This window comes from Urocampus carinirostris, chromosome 6 (assembly GCF_059441175.1).
Source record: "Urocampus carinirostris isolate Australia breed hairy pipefish chromosome 6, RoL_Ucar_1.0, whole genome shotgun sequence".
NCBI classification, from domain to species: Eukaryota; Metazoa; Chordata; class Actinopteri; order Syngnathiformes; family Syngnathidae; genus Urocampus; species Urocampus carinirostris.
In genome coordinates, this window is record NC_142354.1 from 14,884,055 (window position 1) to 14,904,465 (window position 20,411).

At 41.5% G+C, this 20,411-nt stretch overlaps 1 protein-coding gene across 1 annotated transcript in view; it reads left to right on the forward strand.

The window, feature by feature from the left end:
• The window catches only part of slc2a9l2 (solute carrier family 2 member 9, like 2), a 167,521-nt gene that overhangs the window by 85,151 nt on the left and 61,959 nt on the right, over positions 1-20,411 (forward strand). The window contains exons 10-11 of the mRNA XM_088338018.1: positions 14,445-14,546; positions 17,535-17,610. Of these exons, the coding sequence (XP_088194144.1) occupies positions 14,445-14,546; positions 17,535-17,610 (178 nt within the window). The remainder of the gene's footprint in view (positions 1-14,444; positions 14,547-17,534; positions 17,611-20,411) is intronic.

The following is a 20,411-nucleotide window of genomic DNA, read 5'->3' on the forward strand; positions in this document are numbered from 1 at the left end:
AACATTTTCAACTGTTTTTTATGTCGACTTGGTCTTCAATTTGATTTTAAAAGGCATCAAAAAGTCCTAAAAATCTTGAATTTAACTTGCCTTAAGCCATAGGAACCCTGTGTATACAATGTAAAAGTATATCTGAGCGTGTTAATAACTGATGTCTTCTTTTTATCAGGTTATTATGATACACACATTAATGGGTGTTCACACGTCCTCTCTACGTCTTTTGTGTTTAATTGCAACTGTGAAGGCCAAACAGAGTACAATTTCGCACTCGGCACCCCTCCCGAGGGTTTCTTGGCGGACGGGGCCGAGACCGCGGCGCATGAAGGGCCAGTATCGCCTCCAGCCGCGGCTACTTGTCTTTAATGGCTCGTCTACTTCTTGATGTGATGAATAATGACGAGACGCTTTAGTCCTGTCAACCGTGAGTGCTAAAGTCACAGCTTTGACCTCTGTTGCCTCCGCTGAGAAGTGCAGATGAAACCTACGCCGAGAGAAATTTGGAGTTTTCTTCACTGTGATGAGGCTTTTCGATAGCTTTTAGCTTTTAACCCCTTTTCATCCTCCAAAAACGTGCAATTAGAACCATACACAGGGTAGGATATCGAGACCATACTAATATTTTATTCCTGCAGTCCAAATTATTAAAATTAGATGATTTCGTAAAATGTTTCACTGCGCAACTGCTATTTAAGGTCAACAAAAACATAGTTCCAGAAAACATCCATAAATGATTCATTCAGAAAGATTAATCCATAAATGCCGTATCAATCTCCCTTTCGCTGTACGAGGCAATACCTACTTATCATATGATTTGGTCCAGTATATATAAGACATAATCTTCACTAGTCTACAGTCAAGATGTCACACTAACATAACCCATTTTAGCTGTAAATCGCTAAAAATTCCATGTTCATTGTTCAGACTCTTTATTACCCAGAAAATCTAGCAAAGCACCTAGGGTATTTTGATTGGGTGAGCTGTGGGAATGGGCAGAGCTATAGTCAAGTCAAGTCAAGTCAAGTCATTTTTATTTGTATAGCCCTAAATCACGAAGAGTCTCAAAGGGCTTCACAGATTGTTACACTATATTACACAAACTATTTTCAACCGACAAGAGGAGTAGGTTATTCGTATGCAATGGAGTAGAAGTGAGTTTTAAGTTTAGATTTAAACATTTCCACTGAGGTTGCAGATCGAATCTCAGGGGGAAGAGCATTCCACAGCACCGGTGCCCGGATGGAGAACGCTCTCGAACCAGCAGAAGACTTCTTTGCTCTCGGGATCATCAGAAGACCAGCACTCTCAGATCGTAGGCTTCGGACCGGGACATAGTGGCAGATCAGATCTGAAAGATAAGAGGGAGCAAGTCCATGTATGATTTTGTACAATACTAAGAGAACTTTGAAGTCACATCTTTGGCTAACTGGGAGCCAATGCAGGTTAGCCATAATCGGTGTTATGTGATCGTACTTTTTTGTCCTAGTTAAAAGCCTCGCTGCGGCATTTTGTACTAGCTGAAGAGACTTGATTCTGGACTTCGGGAGACCGGAGAGTAGTGCATTGCAGTAATCGAGACGGGAGGTAACAAATGCATGAATTATTGTTTCCGCATCAGACTGAGACAGTATTGAACGGATTTTAGCAATGTTGCGAAGATGGAAGAAGGCAGTTCTAGTAATTTGCTTTACATGCATCTCAAAGGATAGATCAGGGTCAAATATGACACCTAAATTTTTAACTGAGTCACTCTGTGTGATGTGACATTTGTCAATGTTCACAGCAGTTTTTGCGAATAAGTCCCGGCATTTAGAAGGACCAATGACTAACATTTCGGTCTTTTCAGAGTTAAGACGCAAGAAATTGAGTGACATCCACTCTTTTATCTCAGTGAGACAGGCCTCCAAATTTCCACAGTTTAGTGTGGAAGATTCCTCCAACGGAAGATATAGTTGAGTGTCGTCTGCGTAGCAGTGGAAGCTGATATTGTACTTGCAAATAATATCACCTAATGGAAGCATGTAAATGTTGAAAAGTAGGGGGCCGAGCACTGAACCCTGCGGAACACCGCAGGTAACATTAAAGGGCTCAGATGTCGTTTCACCATATTTAACACAGTGCCTCCTATCTGAGAGGTAAGATTTGAACCACGAGAGGACGGCTCCTGAGAGACCAATCCATTTTTCCAACCGTTCTAGTAGGATATTGTGGCGCACTGTGTCAAAAGCAGCACTAAGATCCAGCAGCAGCAAAAGTGATGAAGCGCCAGAATCCATTGACATTAGGAGATCATTTGTTACCTTGATCAGAACTGTCTCAGTAGAGTGGTTAGCCCTGAATCCTGATTGCATGGATTCAAAAAGGTTATTCTCCGATATGAAAGCATTCAGCTGCTGTGCCACTACTCTTTCGAGTACTTTAGAGAGGAAAGGTAGGTTTGACACAGGTCTGTAATTACTTAATATTTCTGGATCAAGGTTGGGTCGTTTCAGTGTGGGTTTAATAACGGCGGACTTAAAAGCTGCTGGAACTACACCTGAGGAGAGTGATGTATTTATAATATTTAGAACTGAAGGCCCAAGGACGCTAAAAAGACTTTTAATAAGTGAACCTGGGAGAGGGTCGAACTGGCAAGTTGTCGGTTTGGCCGCATTCACCACTTGTTTGAGATCATCAAGTGACAGTTCACTAAAACCGGCCATTTTCCCAGGGCAGCCACCCTGTCGTGCATCTGTAAATTTCAGTCCTTTAATACGTGTGGTACTAACAATATCTTTTGCAATTTCTTCCTGTATGCATTGAATCTTCTTAGTGAAGAAGACCATTAAGTCCTGAGCAGAGTGTGTCGAACTGTCTGCGATAGCCTGTTGCCTTGTAAGCGATGCTACAGTGTCAAAAAGGGCTTTGGGGTTGTTCTTTTGAGACGCAATCACCTTCGAAAGGTAGGCCGATTTTGCAGAGGCAAGGGCCGCTTTATACTTTAACAAGCTGTCACACCAGGTTTGATGGAAAACCTCAAGCTTGGTAGCGCGCCATTTTCTCTCCCATTTCCTGCATTCTTTTTTAAGGGCTCTAGTATCATCAGTAAACCAAGGTGTGCGTCTTTTAGGACGTGATTTTAGTTTTATGGGCGCTATTGAATCCAGCACACTAGTCAGGGTGGTATTGAACTCATTCATGAGTGAGTCAATCGAGCCATTGTATTTAGGAAAGGACGCAACTGCTCCAGGAAGGAGTTCAAAGAGCTCAGAAACTGTGCCAGTGCTTATATTGCGTCCGCTAAATCCCTCAGCTTTATTAAGTCTACATTTAGTTAGCACCTCAAATGTCACTAAATAATGATCAGAGATAACAGTAGTACACGGTAGAACCATAATGTTTGAGGTTAAAACTCCTCGAGTCAGAATCAAGTCTAGCGTGTTCCCATTTTTATGGGTTGGCAAGTCAACCAGTTGAGTAAAACCAAGTGCATCAATTAGAGAACTAAACGCAGTAGTAAGTGAACTGTGTGGGGAGTTCATATGAATGTTAAAGTCTCCCATAATTATAATTTTGTCTGCATAGGTTACTAGTTCAGACAAAAGTTCAGCAAATTCATCTAAGAAAGTTGTGTATGGCCCAGGTGCACGATAGATAGTTATTACATCAATTGACAATTGAGGGGACCGCATCACAAGAGCCTCAAACGTTTTGTAGTTATTAGAGGTACGTGTATTAAATTTGAGCGATTTTTCAGAGATTAGCGCAACACCACCACCTCTTTTCAGCGTGCGTGCTATATGACTACTCTCGTAGTCTGGGGGAGAGGCATAATTTAGCGCTAAGTGCTCATCCGGGCGTAACCACGTTTCACAAAGACCCATACAGTTAAGTTTATAATCACGAATAATGTTATCAACAAGTAAAGCTTTTGGAGCAAGCGATCTAATATTTAACAGACCAAATTTCAGCTTTGCTGAATCATTTGACTTAGCTGAACTCTTTGTAGTCTTTGTCGAGATCTTCAAAAGCTCCCGGCGTTGTGGCCGCTCGTGAGCGCTGAGTTTAAAGCGTCGGTTGTCCGGCGAGGAATGAATGGTGGAATTAGTTACATCCTCGCGTCCATCCTCGCGTCCATCTTGCTGCTTGGACTTCACACGCTTCACACATCTACCTGCACGGCAACCACGCTTCTGTTTCCTTTCTTTACGGCGTCGTCGGCGTCGTTTATTAAGAGGAATAGCTGTCCACAAGGATGCCGGGTCTCTTTGAAGTTCGCTCGGTATATCATGGGCGGTATAAAAAGTGCCCGAAAAATCGAAATTTAGACGCCCACCCAACCGAATAAGTTCGTCCCTACTGTAAGTGTTTTTGGCCACACATGTGTCCAAAAGTGAAAGCAAAAAAGACAAGAGAACGGCAATAAATAGAAGATTAGCTGGAGAGCTAGCCGCAAGCATGTATCCATGCGCAGCCGCCATCTTTTTTCTATACACATGGGCGCTCACTCCTCCTCGCCCAGAAGGTAAATACAATGGTGTCATTGTTTGCAGTATTTTTTTTACATTTTTACAAAGGAACTTTGCTAGCACCCTGTTTTAAAACCATTATTTAAGTAACACGAGGGAGGGAGACAATTTTTAAGTGGTGTATTTAAATTAGTATGGGACACAGGCTCTCGCATTATTATTTGTTACAGATTTGATCGAATCATCAAACATCACACAAGGAATTAAATTATGTTTTGCCTGAATAGGGCTGCAACTACTCATCGATTATTAAAAGCATTGGCACCTTTGTATGATGTTATCCTCAAAAGTATGTTAATGAAGCCAAAGATTATATCCAGGTGCCGTTTGTATTCTTAAAAAAATTGTATCTTGGGGCCCGCTAACTATTAATCAAGATGTCCTTCACTTTAGTGCTGGGAGGTCCGGTCACAAGCTTGCCTCCCCTGATATACTCCCTTGATTTTACTGTAACTCATCGTTCTTTTATGTTACAAAAGTTTCATTTTTTCTACTATCCATTTATTGTGCTCGCATGCCATTTAATGACCAGCGTTATTTTGCTCTATTTAATCATGTGATTTTGTTTAAGCCATTCAGATTTATTTCATGTGTTCATGTTTAATCTTATTTAAGCCAATCAAATGTGTTGTTTTACGCCTATGTTTTGTATAAATGGGCTAGTAGTTATCGGATGGGTGTCTTTTCTCTCTGAGCTGATCTCGGAACCAGATGCTGGGGAAATCTCAGGTGGGATGTGCCTCTGATGAAAGAGCTACCCAAAATCAATCTCCGACTTAAGAGTGCAATTTCTTTCTTTATTTTAATACAATCTCTAGTTTTAACCTTGACAACCGATTCATTATTCTGAAAATAATAATTCTAATAATAAGCCCTAGTCTGGGGAGCGAGTTTAGCGGGGTTGTTAAATTTTGACTTGAAATATATGGTGTGGCTCTCTCCCCCCCAAAACAATTAAAATATTTTGTTTTTCTGGCTCTTCGGGTCAAAGAGGTTCCAAAACCTTGATGCAGAGGAACGTCCTGTGCCTTCATGACATTAGAACATCCCCCTACACACAAAGCATCCCGTCCCCTTCCCACTTGTCCATGCTGACTGCTGAGCCAGTGGGATGCGTACAATATTGTTCAAACAGCAATGACCTTTTCTACACACTCATAATGAAACCCGACCAGTGAGGTCACATCAGCACCCACCTCCCCCACAGCTACTTACCTCGAAGGCTACTTTTGAATAGAAGACAAAATGTGCCACATGCAATTGGCGGTCTTCTTTTGACAATCATTTAGAACAGGGGAAGGGGGGGTGCTAACAACGGCCCAGAGATTGTTTGTGGCACCCCCACCAGTTTTTGGCGACATTCCAAATGTCCTGGAAATGATGGACTCTGGCAGATGCGCTGCAGTCAAAGAAAAGCTTTATTTCGACATGTAAATATACAGAACAAATTTTTGCAAGAATGAAAGTCTTTTTTCCCAAATAAATTCATTTTTGTAAAACTCTAAACCACACTTATCCAAAACAGTTGGAGTTAAAATAAAAACAACAATCCAGTTTGCTGTATACATTAGTGTAAAAAAACACATAAAAAATGCATTCAGAAAACCATTTAAGAATTTTTATAAAGCGTCTTGCTTGGCTTGAATCACAAGTGAAGACAAGTCAAGTCATGTTTATTTGTGATGCCCTTAATCACAAAGAGTCTCAAAGGGCTGCCCAGACCACTGATTATTGCAAACCACAGACTATTATTACAACATCCCCTGATCTAAAACCTACACGAGGGCAAGGAAAAACTCAAAAACCTCAACATGAGGAAAATGAAGAAACCTTGAGAAGGGACCACGCATGAGGTTCTCCCCCTTCCAGGATGACCAGGCTGCAACGGATGTTGCAATAATTGTCATGGTTGCCATGGTGCCCAATTGGCCCCGCCCATCTGTGTCACAGTTGCCATGGTGCCCAATTGGCCCAACCCGTGTGTGTCACGGTTGCCATGGTGCGCAATTAGCCCCGCCCGTGTGGCATCAGCTGTGGCCTGTTGAGAGATTGGCTTTCTGTCCATATTAAGCTCAGTGCTCTCTTGCTTCGATTGTCAGCCCGTCAAACGAACTCCTGCCCCACACGACGTGGGTTCTGACTCGGTCCTAATTTGCTGTTGGTATTTCAAGTCCGGTATTGTTCCCGCTTATTTTTGTCCTGTTCAATTTCGGGTTCCAGTTTTGTTTCCGTCTATTTATGTCCTGTTAGTTAGTTTCTCCAGTCTTTGTTCCTGTCTAGTTACTCCTGTTTATTTTCATTATCTTGATTTGTTATCGATCTTATCGGTCTCTGGCTTCCCGTCTTTCCACGCCAGACCGGCTGCCTAACGTGCATGACTCCCCATTTCCCGTAAAATAAAGGCTTGTGTGAGAACCTCACGCGATTGGGTCCTGATCCTGTTCTGGTTCTTGACAATAACGAATAAAACACAGCTATTGTCAACATAAAATATAGGTTGTTCATATGCTAGAGAATAGAAGTGTGTTTTAAGCCTAGATTTAAACGGTTCCACTAAGGTTGCAGATAAGAATCTCACTGGGCAGAGCATTCCACAGCACCGGGGCCCGAATTGAGAACACTTTCGAACCTGCGGATCTCTTCTTGGCTCTTGGTCGCCAAACATTTTCTGAGCAAAGGCGCTGAGCAAAAAAATAAGGGAAAATTTTATTCTGAAAGATATGAGGGAGCAAGTCCATGCATGATATTGCGTAATACCAACAGAACCTTAAAAGCAAATCTTAAGATAACAGGGAGCCAATGCAGGTTGGCTATAATCGGGGTAATGTGATCAAACTTTCTTGTCTTATTTAAAAGCCCCGCTGCAGTATTTTGTACCAGCTGAAGGCTCTTGATTTTGGACTTCGGGAGACTGGAGAGTAGTGCATTATAGTAATCGAGAAGGGAGGTAACAAAGGCATGAATTATAATATCCGCATCAGACTGGGAAAGCATAGGGCGAATTTTAGCAATGTAGCAAAGATGGAAAAAAGTTGTTTTAGTACCGTAATATTCTTAACGTGTGTTTGGAATGACAGATTGAGGTCAAATGTGACACTCTGGATGTTATTACATACGTTAATATTCAGAGCAGTCTTTGAGAACAGGTCACGGCACTTAGATGGACCAATAACTAACATTTCAGTCTTTTCAAAGTTAAGGCACAAGAAGTTGAGTGACAGCCATCTTTTTATCCCAGTGAGGCAAGCCTCCAAATTTCCACAGTTTAGTGGGGCATTTTTAGCAGGTTCACACCAATTTAACAACAAAAAAGTGCTTTTTCTTTTTTCAAATATATTCAGTCAAATAATACTTTTAATCCTTAACGTAAACTGCAAGAAGAGACATTGAGAACACTTTCGAACCTGCGGATCTCTTCTTGGCTCTTGGTCGCCAAACATTTTCTGAGCAAAGGCGCTGAGCAAAAAAAGCTCCAATCCAGTCAAGGCTCCAATCTTTTGAATCACAAACTCTCGGAAATTAGAAATTAATATTCAGCACCAGTTTTATGTTTTTTCAAAGAAAATTATCATGTGGCATAAATTGACTGTCTAAAGCAGGGGTGGCCAACCATTCAGCGACTAAGAGCCAATTTTTCGTCTGTGTTACTACAAAGAGCCACATCATAGTTGTTAACGGGGGCGAGTTGATTATTTTTTTTCTTTGTTACTAAAAATGCCACATTATACACATAAACATCTTTTAATCATGTACGCACGCATACACAAATCTCTACTCGACTAGATCTGATGAAAATAACCACACCAACATAATAATAATAATAATAATAATTTCCTTGTATTGTCATTCTGTGTAACAATGTACACAGAACGAAATGTCGATTGCATCTGACCCGATGCAGCCGCAGCCAAGAGAGGGCGCCGCCGACCACTTTTTAAGTCTTAGGAATGACTCGGCCGGGGCGCGAACCCGAACCTCCCAGTCTCAAAGCGGGCGCCTTACCATCTAGGCTATAATATCAATAATTTTCAACAGTTAACATTGTGAGCACTGTTCCAGATCCATTATCGACTTGAGGTCTGAGAGCTTGGGATAGTCCTTGTCCTTCTCTTCCATGAACAGTTTCACTGGATCCAAAAGCTCAAAGAAGCGAGATAGTACCTGGCTTTTTGACAGCCACCTCACAGTGCAGTGCAGCGGCAGGTCACCTGGAAGTCCTTGGTCCAGTTCAGCGATGATATTCCTGAATATCCTCCGGTTAAGCGCATGTGTGCAGATGAAGTTGACAATTTCCATCACAGGTTTCATGACGTTGTCAAATTTGAGTGATTTAGACACGAGTTGCTCCCTGTGGATGATGCAGTGGAAATCCCAAAAGTCTGGAAATGTTTGATCAGCTTTGTACAGTCCCACAAGCCCGTTCATTGATCCGATGATGGCTGGCGCTCCATCCGTAGCTCTTGCAGTTAGTTTGTTTGCAGGTCAGTGTGCAACTGTTATTCAACAGCTGCATTAATATCGGATATTCTTCGTTCCATACTGTGGCGAGACAGTTGAACATCTGATTTGCTCTGTTTTAGTTTGTTGTCTACAGGAGCCAAGATTTCAAAGGCGTCAATGACGCATTTTTAATGAATTCTCTTTCGTTGTATAGCTTTTTAGCCCGTGCTATGTTCCAAGCTAACTGATACGAAGCAAGCGTTACGGTCTCAGAGTGTTTCATAATTTTTTGAAAGAAATGCAACTGTTTTTCTGCTTTGCTTTTCGTAGTCAACAACTTTTTCTTACTAAGTTCAGTCCCTTTTGGAAATTCCTGTTCGATGTTAGGGTGGAGTGAGCTGAATTGACGCTGAAGATTTGAAGCTTTGAATGTGCTAATGCCGCGTTACGTATAAGGCAGATAGGCTTGCCATTACGTTCAATAAAATAATATAAACTATCCCATTCTGGCAAAAACGTCCTGTGTTCTTCTTCATATTTTAGTTTGGCTGTGCCTTTTTACCTGCCATTTCAAGAGGTAATTTCACATAAATTGACTACAATACATTTTGTCAAACAAATATTTTCTCGTCGCTCGTTTTACGTCACTAAAACAGACATTCATTGTCGGAGTGCCATCTAGCTGTAGGGAAGGCAAATTACAGTGCCGGCTAAACATTCTTGATGCATGTCATGTTACAGCTTCGAAAGAGCCGCATTAAACAAGTTTATAACAGCTCCTAAAGAGCCGCATGAAACTAGATAGATAGATAGATAGATAGATAGATACTTTATTCATCCCCGAAGGGAAATTCACATTTCCAGCAGCATCCCTGAGCTGAGAACAGTACAATAATAAAGCCAAAAGAATACAATATACAAATACCCAGTGTGACGTGCAAATGCCCACTGTAGCGTGTTATATAGAGTAACTAAATAGTGCTACACAGAATACATATTGCAGTATGATTCGGTAATATCCAATGTAGGTGGTGTGGTTTAATGTGGGCCTTTACTCTGCCGGGTGGAGTTAAAGAGCCTCATGGCATGAGGAAGAAAAGATCTCTTCAGTCTGTCCGTAGTACAAGACAGTGACAGCAGTCTGTCGCTGAAACTGCTCTTCTGTCTGGAGATAATGCTGTGTAGTGGATGCGATGGATTGTCCATGATTGACCTCAGCTTTTTCAGTGCTCGTCTCTCAGCTACTGTTGTTAGGCTGTCCAGCTCTTTGCCCACAACAGAGCTCGCTTTCCTAGCCAGTTTATTGAGACGAGAGGCATCCTTCTTCTTGACGCTGCCTCCCCAACACGCATAGAAGAGGGCGCTTGCCACTACTGTCTCGTAGAATATTTTCAGGAGCTTTTTGCAGATGTTGAAGGAGGCCAGCCTTCTGAGGAAGTAAAGTCGGCTTTGCCCTTTCCTACATAGAGCTTCTGTGTTGGCAGACCAGTCCAGTTTGTTGTCCAGCTGCACACCCAGGTATTTGTAGGTCTGGACAAATTCTACACATTCTCCCTTGATGGTTACAGGAACCGGGTGAGTTCTGGTTCTCCTGAAGTCCACCACCATCTCTCTGGTCTTGGTGGTGTTTAGGTGCAGGTGGTTTGCGTCGCTCCATCGGACAAAGTCCTGAATCAATTTCCTGTACTCCTCCTGCCCGTCTCTGATACATCCCACGATCGCAGTGTCGTCGGCAAACTTTTGCACATGGCAGGCCTCAGAGTTGTACTTAAAGTCCGATGTATATAGAGTGAATAGGAACGGAGAGAGAACGGTCCCCTGCGGAGATCCTGTGCTGCTAACCACAGTGTCCGATGTACAGCCCCCCTGTTTCACATACTGGGGTCTGCCTGTCAGGTAGTCAGTAATCCATTCTACAAGGTGTGAGCTAACTCCCATCTCTGTCAGTTTCCTACTCAGTAGCAGAGGCTGTATGGTATTGAAGGCACTGGAGAAGTCCAAAAATGTAATCCTCACAGCCCCCTTCGCCCTATCCAGGTGAGAGTTCAACTAGTTCAAGAGCCGCATGCGGCTCGAGAGCCGCGGGTTGGCCACCCCTGGTATAAAGGGTTTTGTGGTCACCTTGGTTCAGAAAGTAATACAGGTTCATTTTGGTGAATGTTTTTGCCAAAATTTGGGGATTTTGTTATATTTTTACCCTGTTTTGCAAGTTTTACCATATTTCCATTTTTTTTCCAGAAAAATAACATAAGTAATAATTAAAGTGAGTAAAAATAGCCTGCAGTGAAACAAATAATGTTTTACTGTTCTCTTTTAAAAACCTATGTGCAAGACTTTTACTTCATTTGATGTATTTTATTACTATTTTCGTGAAGCCATTTCAAACCGCTTCATCAAACAAAACATGTTATTCCATATATTTCCCCATACTACCTCACTACCAGATAATTTGTTTATAAAAGTAAAAAAATCAATCATCTGCCACCTACTGATATGGATGAATATTAAAGTTAATGAGCTAATCAATGGAAGAAAGCAGAGCTTCTGAACATTGGCATGCACAGATATAATTTACTGCGGTAGACTCGACAAAGTCTCATGGTACACTAGTGTGCCCAAGCACATTGGTCAAAAACACTGGTTTAACGAATCGGGAGGAAGAACACATTGCACGATGCGAATCAGTGAAGTGGCAAGAGTGAGAAAAGTGATATACAGTATATTTATAATGAGGAGTCACTGTACGTTGTTTTTATTTTGTACAACAAAAAAAAAACCTATTTACGTATCACGTCCATGGCACCTAGGACCAATGACATAGAAGCGTAGTGTCATGTCTTTATGAGTTGTTTTTATACTACCACATTAATTAACTGTAGATTCAGTCTATTAACCTCTATAATGTTAGTACTCACTGACAATTATAAGAATTAATGACAGTTATAATAATTATAATTACTGATATTATAAAATCAATATACCGTATTTTCCGCACTATAAGGCGCACCGGGTTATAGGGCGCACCCCGAAAAAATAGTTTTTGGTCCTATTTTTGACATATATAAGACGCACCGGATTATAAGGCGCTACAATGGGAACGTGGACAAAACAGTCAGATAGTTCAGTCCAACTTATTACCCCCTTAACATTCCGAAAGCTTGCAAAGACGCAAATACGTGTCGAGAACACGTGCGAATGCGGTGTCCGTAAGATGTCACTCAAATGCATCGTTCCATCATTCGGAAGGTTAAAGTCTTGGGATTCAATAAATGCCAACCATTCCTTCGTATCTATTTTCTTTTTCGCTCGCAACTTTACTGTGCATATGACAATAAACACTTGGAATTGAGTTTAATTTAAAAATAGACACTCCATTCCATCCATTATCTGCACCGCTTATCACAGAAACATCGAGTTCAGTCTGAAACAAGACAATATAAAACTGGGAATAGCTCACCGAAGTCATTGTGTTCATAATAATGTGCAGCCATGGTCCTCTTATATCCGTGAGTTTAGTAAATCCAGGAGAATAAAATATTTGCAAATACAGAATAGTAAAAAAATGCTTTCTGTACGCCGTCAACCACGTGCTATACGCATTCATCTTTTTCGGCCAATTGCAGGCTTTGTTTCGCTGTTTAAGCCAATGGCAGCCTGTACATTATGAAAAGGATCCGCCTCTTGACCTCCGAATAACTTTAGCCAATAGTGATCGATTCAACTGATGATTGACACATCTTTTTCGGCCAATTGCAGGCTTTGTTTGCCGTTTGAGCCAATGGCAGTCTGTAAATGATAAGAAGGATCAGCCTCTTGACCTCCGAATAACTTTAGCCAATAGTGATCGATTCAACTGATGATTGACACATTGGTTAGCCAATGAAACGCCGGTAAATAAATCCCACCATCCACCGCGTACTACTTGGCGTTCGGGGGAAAATCGAGTCGGCGGCTGCAAGTTAGTTGGAAAACTTAATGTTGATCCATAAATAAGGCGCATTGTATTATAAGGCGCATGGTCAGCTTTTAGAAAAAATAAAGGCTTTTAGGTGCGCCTTATAGTGCGGAAAATACGGTAATAATAATATTAATGACAATTTCAATGTTGATTTGCTTACATCTACCTTTTGTTTTTTTGGTGAATATATTATTTTTTTGAGCTTATCCTGTAGTTTGTTTCAAAGTTTAACTCCACATACAGACACACACACATACGTTTCCTGGTAGTTCTCACCAGTTGGATTTTAAAGTGACTACATCCCCTCAAGTTATAGCTTCCATCGTTTCGTGTGAAAAATCTTTGTATGTTCTCTGGCAGTATATCTTTGTTCACCAATCACTGTGCACTGACCAAAATTATGTGTGATGTATATATATCGTTTGATTGGAAAATATCATACTATAAGATTATTGAAAAGGTCAGAGTTATAAAAATAGATTTTATTTTTCTATCCATGCCCATTTTAGTAGTTAAGATTCAAAAAAGTATTTTTATATTTCAGAATCTCTGAGCAGTACTTCTGTTTGAAATAAAGACGTTAACACACGCGCAAATTGAGTAGATTTACGAAATCCAAAAGATAACGCTTTATTTTTTTTTAAAAATAACTCAGACAGCTACATATGGAGGCCTGTACCAAGCCCCGCTAACGTCCGGACTGAAAATCTTTGCACAACTATGCATCGTTTTGGAGCCTACTGCTAAATGATTGGCTCTAACTAATGAGGAAGGGGTGTAAATGGTCTTAACACAAAAAATGGGCATGCATTTTTTGCACATGAGGTGTTTAAGGTTTTCGCAAATCGGACTTATAATGGGTGTCTATGCTACAATAATTGTAGAGAATGTTATGTTTCTTTCAAGACCAGGACGAAGACAGTTGCGTTTGATGGTTTCGGGAAGCAGGTCGCTCTGAACGCGGAAGTGGATTTTTTGTGGCGAGCGATGGCGGTGTCGGGTGTCAGTAGGACAGGAAAGCAAAAAGGTGGTCGGGGTCGAAAGCGAGTCGTAAGCCAGGAAAGGAGAGTAGACGTGGTCGGGGACAAAACAGGTCGAAAACAGGGACGGGAGAGTAGACGGGGTCAGGATCAAAGACAGGTCGAAGCCGGGGGACCGACGGGAGCAAAAAACAGGTGGGAGTCAGGGTCGAAAAAGGCTTGCCTAGTGTTAACTGAGGTTAGCAGACGGACTGACAAAAGGGGACAGATAGGAGTGGGTTTAAATAGGGACAGGGAGCCAATCAGAGTCCGAGGCTGTTGGCGCCAAAGGTGATTCACATCGGTAATCATGACAGTTTCAGAAGCAAAAGTATTATCTCGTTGCTGCAACGCCTTAAATAGTCAGCGGGTGGTATTTTGATTTTCAGGACATTTTTGACACCCTATGTGTACCGCAAATGTCCGCTCTCTGGTGTTTTTTTATCTTTGATTTAAAGATAAAGTATTCAAATAAATTGATTTAAAAAAATTTAATTTTTTTTCACTTTGTCCTCTTTCCAGGGTTTAGTGATCGAACGCATCGGTCGAAAACCTCTGCTGATTTTTGGCTTCAGCGCTATGGGGGTGTTCTTCAGTCTGCTCACAGTCTTCCTCAATTTTCAAGTAAGATTCTTTTTGTGCTGACCTCCTCGCCCTGCAGTCTCATCCCAGAACGCAGTCATGTTGTGAATAAATAACAAGGTGCTCTTTGAATGGAGAAGTGCCAACCTTTCCACGGCTCTACTATGTGTAGAAAATAGTGAAACTCGGTAAGTTGGCGTGGAGTATATTTACTAAAGAATATCTGAGTGAAAAACATGAAATATGTCGTTTCTTTGCAGATTTTTAAATGTAGTAATTTTGTCTTTGATATCATTAGTATCATGCATTGTGTTCAACGAGGACAAATTAAGAAGGGCCCTCTGTGTTGGGTGGGTGTGACTGTCTGTGTGCGCGGCCGTGATAGGCTGCCGTATGCTGTCAGTCAAACGGCCGGGCACACTCAGTCAACTTCTTCAAATCAAAACAAGAGAAAGGAAGACTGGTTCTGCTGGTATAGCCTACTGCTAACGGCTAAGCTAACAACTCTGCTAAGCTACCGCTGCAGACCGTGTGACTTGCCAGGGCCAGGTCCATTAGACATGAAATGGATGACTTCGGGACAGTCTTATTTTAATGAATGCAGAGATCTGTCTTCGTTCTCGGACACCCGATGGTAGTGCGCAGCTAGCCAGCTGCTCTGTAAATTGCTTTCTTACACTGAACAAAGGAGCCCTCCAATTTCCTTTTGCTTATTATGACAACAAAACCAGTAATTTAACCGCTATTTCGTGTTGTTTGTTACTATTTGTAGAATGGTTTTTTGTTACAGTCCTATTCTCTCAGTGGGTAATCATGTTATCCTGAAGTTGCCTATGGGGGTTTTTTATGAACGTGCAATGCTAATTTGCGGATTTTCGTTTTTTTCGCAGGTGGTTCTGGTCCCTGTTAACCGTAAAAACCGAGGGATCTCTGTAGTAGAATGAATTGAGGGACTTTTGATACTTTTTAAAATTAGTTTTATTATCCACTTCTTTCTACCAAGTATCAGTTTCATTAGTCCAACTTGTAACTTGTAAAAACAATTCTTTATGTTCTTTATTTAAATATAATTGATTTTATTTTATTACATATTTAACTGTTTTCTAATCTGAAAAAAAAATACAATACTTGAAATATAATGAAGTACCTCGCTACTTTGCTGCTTTGTGCAATGTGGGTTGAACAACATTCCAAGATTTATTATCTCTAAGCACATATTGCTGCGAGCAGGGGCCGTTAGAGCATATTTTTTGTCAGACCTAGTGACCCATTTTGCGATTCTGTCCACCAAAAAGTGAACTGCACTCCTGCGGCCGAGATCCATTATACTCGATGGCTTATTGCTGTGAGTGGAGAACTGTCTTTTTATGATGTTATATCAGCCTAAAATGAACTGAACCTGTGAAGCTGCGAAATTTTATCCCTGGTCCTGTTTCGATGCAATCGGGGAACAAGTGGAAGGCATTGCTGTCAGGAGGCATGAAGTTTTGGCCTGCCTAAAATGAAATGCATGGTTGTTGCCGCGATCCATTATCGCCGGTCGACTATTGCTGTGAGCCGGGGTCGTCACTGTGCAATCTGCTACAATAAAAATGGTAAAAGTAAGTCCAAATTCAACCCAAACCCCCAAAAAGATGAAAAGGGAAGAGCTTATTTGAGCGCAACTAAGAATTTCACATACTTGCATCCGCAACAAATGGCGCTGAATGATAATGACAGAAAATGGCGTCAGCCCGTACAATATTTTGAAGTTACGGACACCACCTTTACCAAATATGATTTATTAAGATTAGTATTAAATACATAAAAGCAGCAAGACACTCTACCATCTTGTCATGATTACTGATGTGACTCAGCTGTGCCCGCTCCTTTGGCGCCAACTGCCTCAGACTCTGATTGGCTCCCTGTCACTATTTAAACCCTCGTCTATCTGTCAACTGTTGTCAGTCCGTCTGCGAACCTCAGCTCACATCAGGCAAGCCCCCGGACTCAGACTTCCTCCTGTTTTTTGGCTCCCGTCTGTGTTGTGGTTATTGGAGTTGAGCTTGACATAATGAGAACACATTAGTTTAAGATGGGAAATTCCAGGCTCGTTTTTCCCGAGTTTAGATGCCAGCGAGTGTTATTAATAAAAACACTCGCTTGGTTTGGATTACCTTGCTAAACAACAACATTCCCCTGGCAAGCTGATTAGATGCAGTTTAGATGTCAGGCCAACCCCAATGATTTTCTTGGAAATTGTGTAACTTTGTAGAATCGAAAGAGGACGAAAACATTCTGATAAAACATTCCCGGAAAGCATGCACATTGAGAAAAAACAAGTGCGCCATCGCGAGGGGGTGTACTAAGAATGTGTCTGCTCCAAAAAGGGTATAAGAAAGCCGATTGTCTCTTAGACGAAGGAGAACTCTGTTTTGGACTCTGACAAACAAAATAAACGTCTCTCCCTCTCCCGCCAAGATCTCCCTGCATCTTGTTTTTTTGTTTTGGGGCGAGGCAATAAGGTCTGCTCCGAAATCTGTTTCCCGGCTTCGACCCGTTTTTAATCACGTCTACTGTCCTCTCCTGGATTTTGACTCGTTGCTGATCCCGACCACGTTTTTTGCTCTCCTGTCCCGGCTACTGACGCATTTTTTTCCTTTCCCGACACCGACATCGCTCGCCACGAAAGTGCCACTTCCGCGTTCAGAGCGACCTACTTCCCGCAACCAGCCATCACCGTGTGTGCAATTCTTTCCCTTCTTCCCATTAAAACTGAGAGAAACGTAACGCAAGTGGCTCCTGTCTCCGTTCTGGTCCTGATACATCTGCTGGATAAAAAAAATTACATTTAACAAAATACATCCATTGACTTCTTGAGTCTGATACGATTTGAACAAAAATAAAAAAGCAAACCATTCTGCCACTGGGATAATATTCTATTTTTTTGAGTGTAAGAAAATTCCAAGTTGATCAATAGAAAATGTTCAAATACATGTAAAGTATAAGGATGTTTAATTCTCAAAGTAAAGCAGCCTTTTCTTTCCCTAGGACAGCACGTCATGGATGCCCTACCTCAGTTACGCCTGCATCCTAGCTGTGATTGCTTCCTTCTGCTCGGGGCCAGGTAATACTCCACCGTGCCTCCTCTTACTTTGAAATGTCTCGAAACCTGCAGATGCTACTACGGCTTCGCCATTTTTTTATGTTAACGCTTAGCTCCATTTGGCCAGGTCTAGATTGATTCTGATTTGAAGTGGGAAATGGAATGAGCTCCGGGCTCTAACACAAAAGTATTTGCAGTCAACACAGCTCCACTTGACTTTGTATGTCGGATGAGGGCACTTTATGCCGGCGACGGGAGTTTGTCTGGTGTATTTCCATGCAGAAATGTTCAGACACTTGGAGAAAATCAAGCACTTCTAACAGCATTATTATTCGCATGGGGGATGGTTCGAATAGTGTTTTGTGTTTTTGCATTGATGAGAAGGTGGACGGATGGACAGACAGATTGATGGAAGAATGGATGGATGGAAGAATGGATGGATGGACGGCTGGGCTGGATGGATGACGGATGGATGGATGCGTAGAAGGATAGACAAATGGACATAGACAGACACATTGATTTAGGTTTGCATAGTTGAGAGAAGGATGGTTGGATAAATGGATGGATGGATAGAGTGATTGATAGATGATAGATAGATGGATCAATAGATGTGTAGATAGATGGATGGATTGATAGATGGATTGATTTGGTCTTTGTTAGTGATTTACATCATGTCAGGTTTGGTTTTATTGACACAGTTTGCTGTTTTTTGACTCCTTGTTTGTTACTTTGTTCCTGGTCTTGCTATCCAATAACATCCTTATTTTGAGAAACCACCTTAGTTCCTGCTTCCCTTGAATCGGGTCAACACACAGAATGACCTGTCCACCAAATGACCGAGGGAGAAGCTTTTACACCTTTCACGGCGGCAAGGTGAAACCCCCTAAGCCGCTTCTTTTTCCTGTCTCTGCGGCAAAGAGAAAACTCTTCGGTCACTTCTGGTTCCTGACTCTGTGATGAGGAGGAATCCCCTCGCAATTTCTGGCTCTTGTCTTGGCAGTAGAGGATAAAGCCCCTCGGCTGCTTCTGGTTCCGGTCTTGGCGGCGAGAAGAGAGCCCCTCGGCCACTTTTGGTGTCCTTCTTGGGGGCGAAGAGAAAGTCCCTTGGCTGTTTGTGGCAGCTTCTGGTTCCTGTCTTGGCGGAAGGATGAATGGGCAGATGGAAGGATTAATCGATGGGTTGGTGCATGCATAGGTGGATAGATGGACAGAGTATTTGTCTGGTTGGTGGATGGATGGATGGATGGATGGATGGATGGATGGATGGATGGATGGATGCAGAGATTAATGAGACAGGAAAGGAGTCTGTTCCTTGATTTAAATTAAGCATTCCACGTAGCGCTGAATTTACAGCAGGATCGACATTAATCCTCGCTGGTGATGCTTTGGTCATGCATTAAATAGGTGTAAAACTGAGATTACATTTTTAACATGGGCTCAATAAGCTCCCGTAAATATGTTTGATCTCCCCCGTGGTGAAGATATTTATGTTAAGGCAACAACAAATATGTTCAATGAAACGTTCTGTATGCCCCCTCTATTCTAAATGCAGTATCCTGATTGATATTGTATTTGTGAAATGAGAAATCAGGATAAAAATCCACCTGCTATTTGTCCAATTTAATACCCCATTAAACATAAAGTCATGAATTTGAATTTTTTTCTGAAGATAAATGAGTTAAATTTAAGAAATAACAAGAATAAAGAAAATACTCAAGTGATTTTTTTTAGATGACTTTTTTTACTTCGACTTAAGTAATTTTTTTCAGAATATATTTTCCTTCCTCTTTCTTTCTTTCTTTCTTTCTTTCTTTCTTTCTTTCTTTCTTTCTTTCTTCCTTCCTTTTATTATTTCTTTCTTTACTTCTTTTCTTCCTTCTTTTCTTCCATCGTTCGTTTGTTCGTTCCATTCTTCCTTCCTTCCTTTCCTCTTCTCTTTCCTTCCTTCCTTTGTTCCTTTGTTCCTTCCTTCCTTCCTTCCTTTGTTTCATCTTTCCTTCCTTTGTTCCTTCCTTACTCCCTTCCTTCCTTTTTTCTTTACTTCTTTCCTTCCTTTCTTCCTTCCTTCCTTCCTTCCTTCATTTCCATATTTCAGTCTTTACTTCCTTCCCTCCTTCCTTCCTTTTTTCCATTGTTCCTTCCTTCAGTCTTTCCTTCCTTCCTCCTTTTCTTCCATCTTTTGTTCGTTCGTTCCGTCCTTCCTTCCTTCCTTCCTTCCTTTTTTCCTTCCTTCCTTTATTCCTTCCTTTCTCCCTGCCTGTCTGACTGTCTGACTCTCTCACTCGCTCACTCACTCACTCACTCACTCACTCACTCACTCACTCACTCACTCACTCACTCACTCACTCACTCACTCACTCACTCACTCACTCCCCTCCCATTGTTGTCAATGAGAATAGATTTTTTTTTTTTTTTAAAGTTTGGAGGTCTATTTTGTTCCCGTGGGTGTTATTTTGACGTTCTACTTTGATGAAGTGTGCAGCAGTAAGCTGTTGGTGTTCCCTTAGTGGCTGCGTTTGAGGGTCCAGTTTGAGGGGGGATTCTTAATTGGGTCCTCGCATAGCTGGGGGCTTTCATTGGAAAACCCATAGCACACTGGAGCTAGTCATTTGTCCCGCTGTCTCTGTTGGCAGCCGGGAAAAAATGGTTTGTATGTTATACTTTGAAATTAAACAGCATGATAAGATTGCCGTTTAGGGTTTGTTTTCCTATTTCTCTACTATTTTTTTTTTTAATTATTGCTACCCGAGGTAATTAAACCGGGATAACATTTAAAATAAACACTGCATCATACAGGTTTATTCTTATTCATAGCATAATGA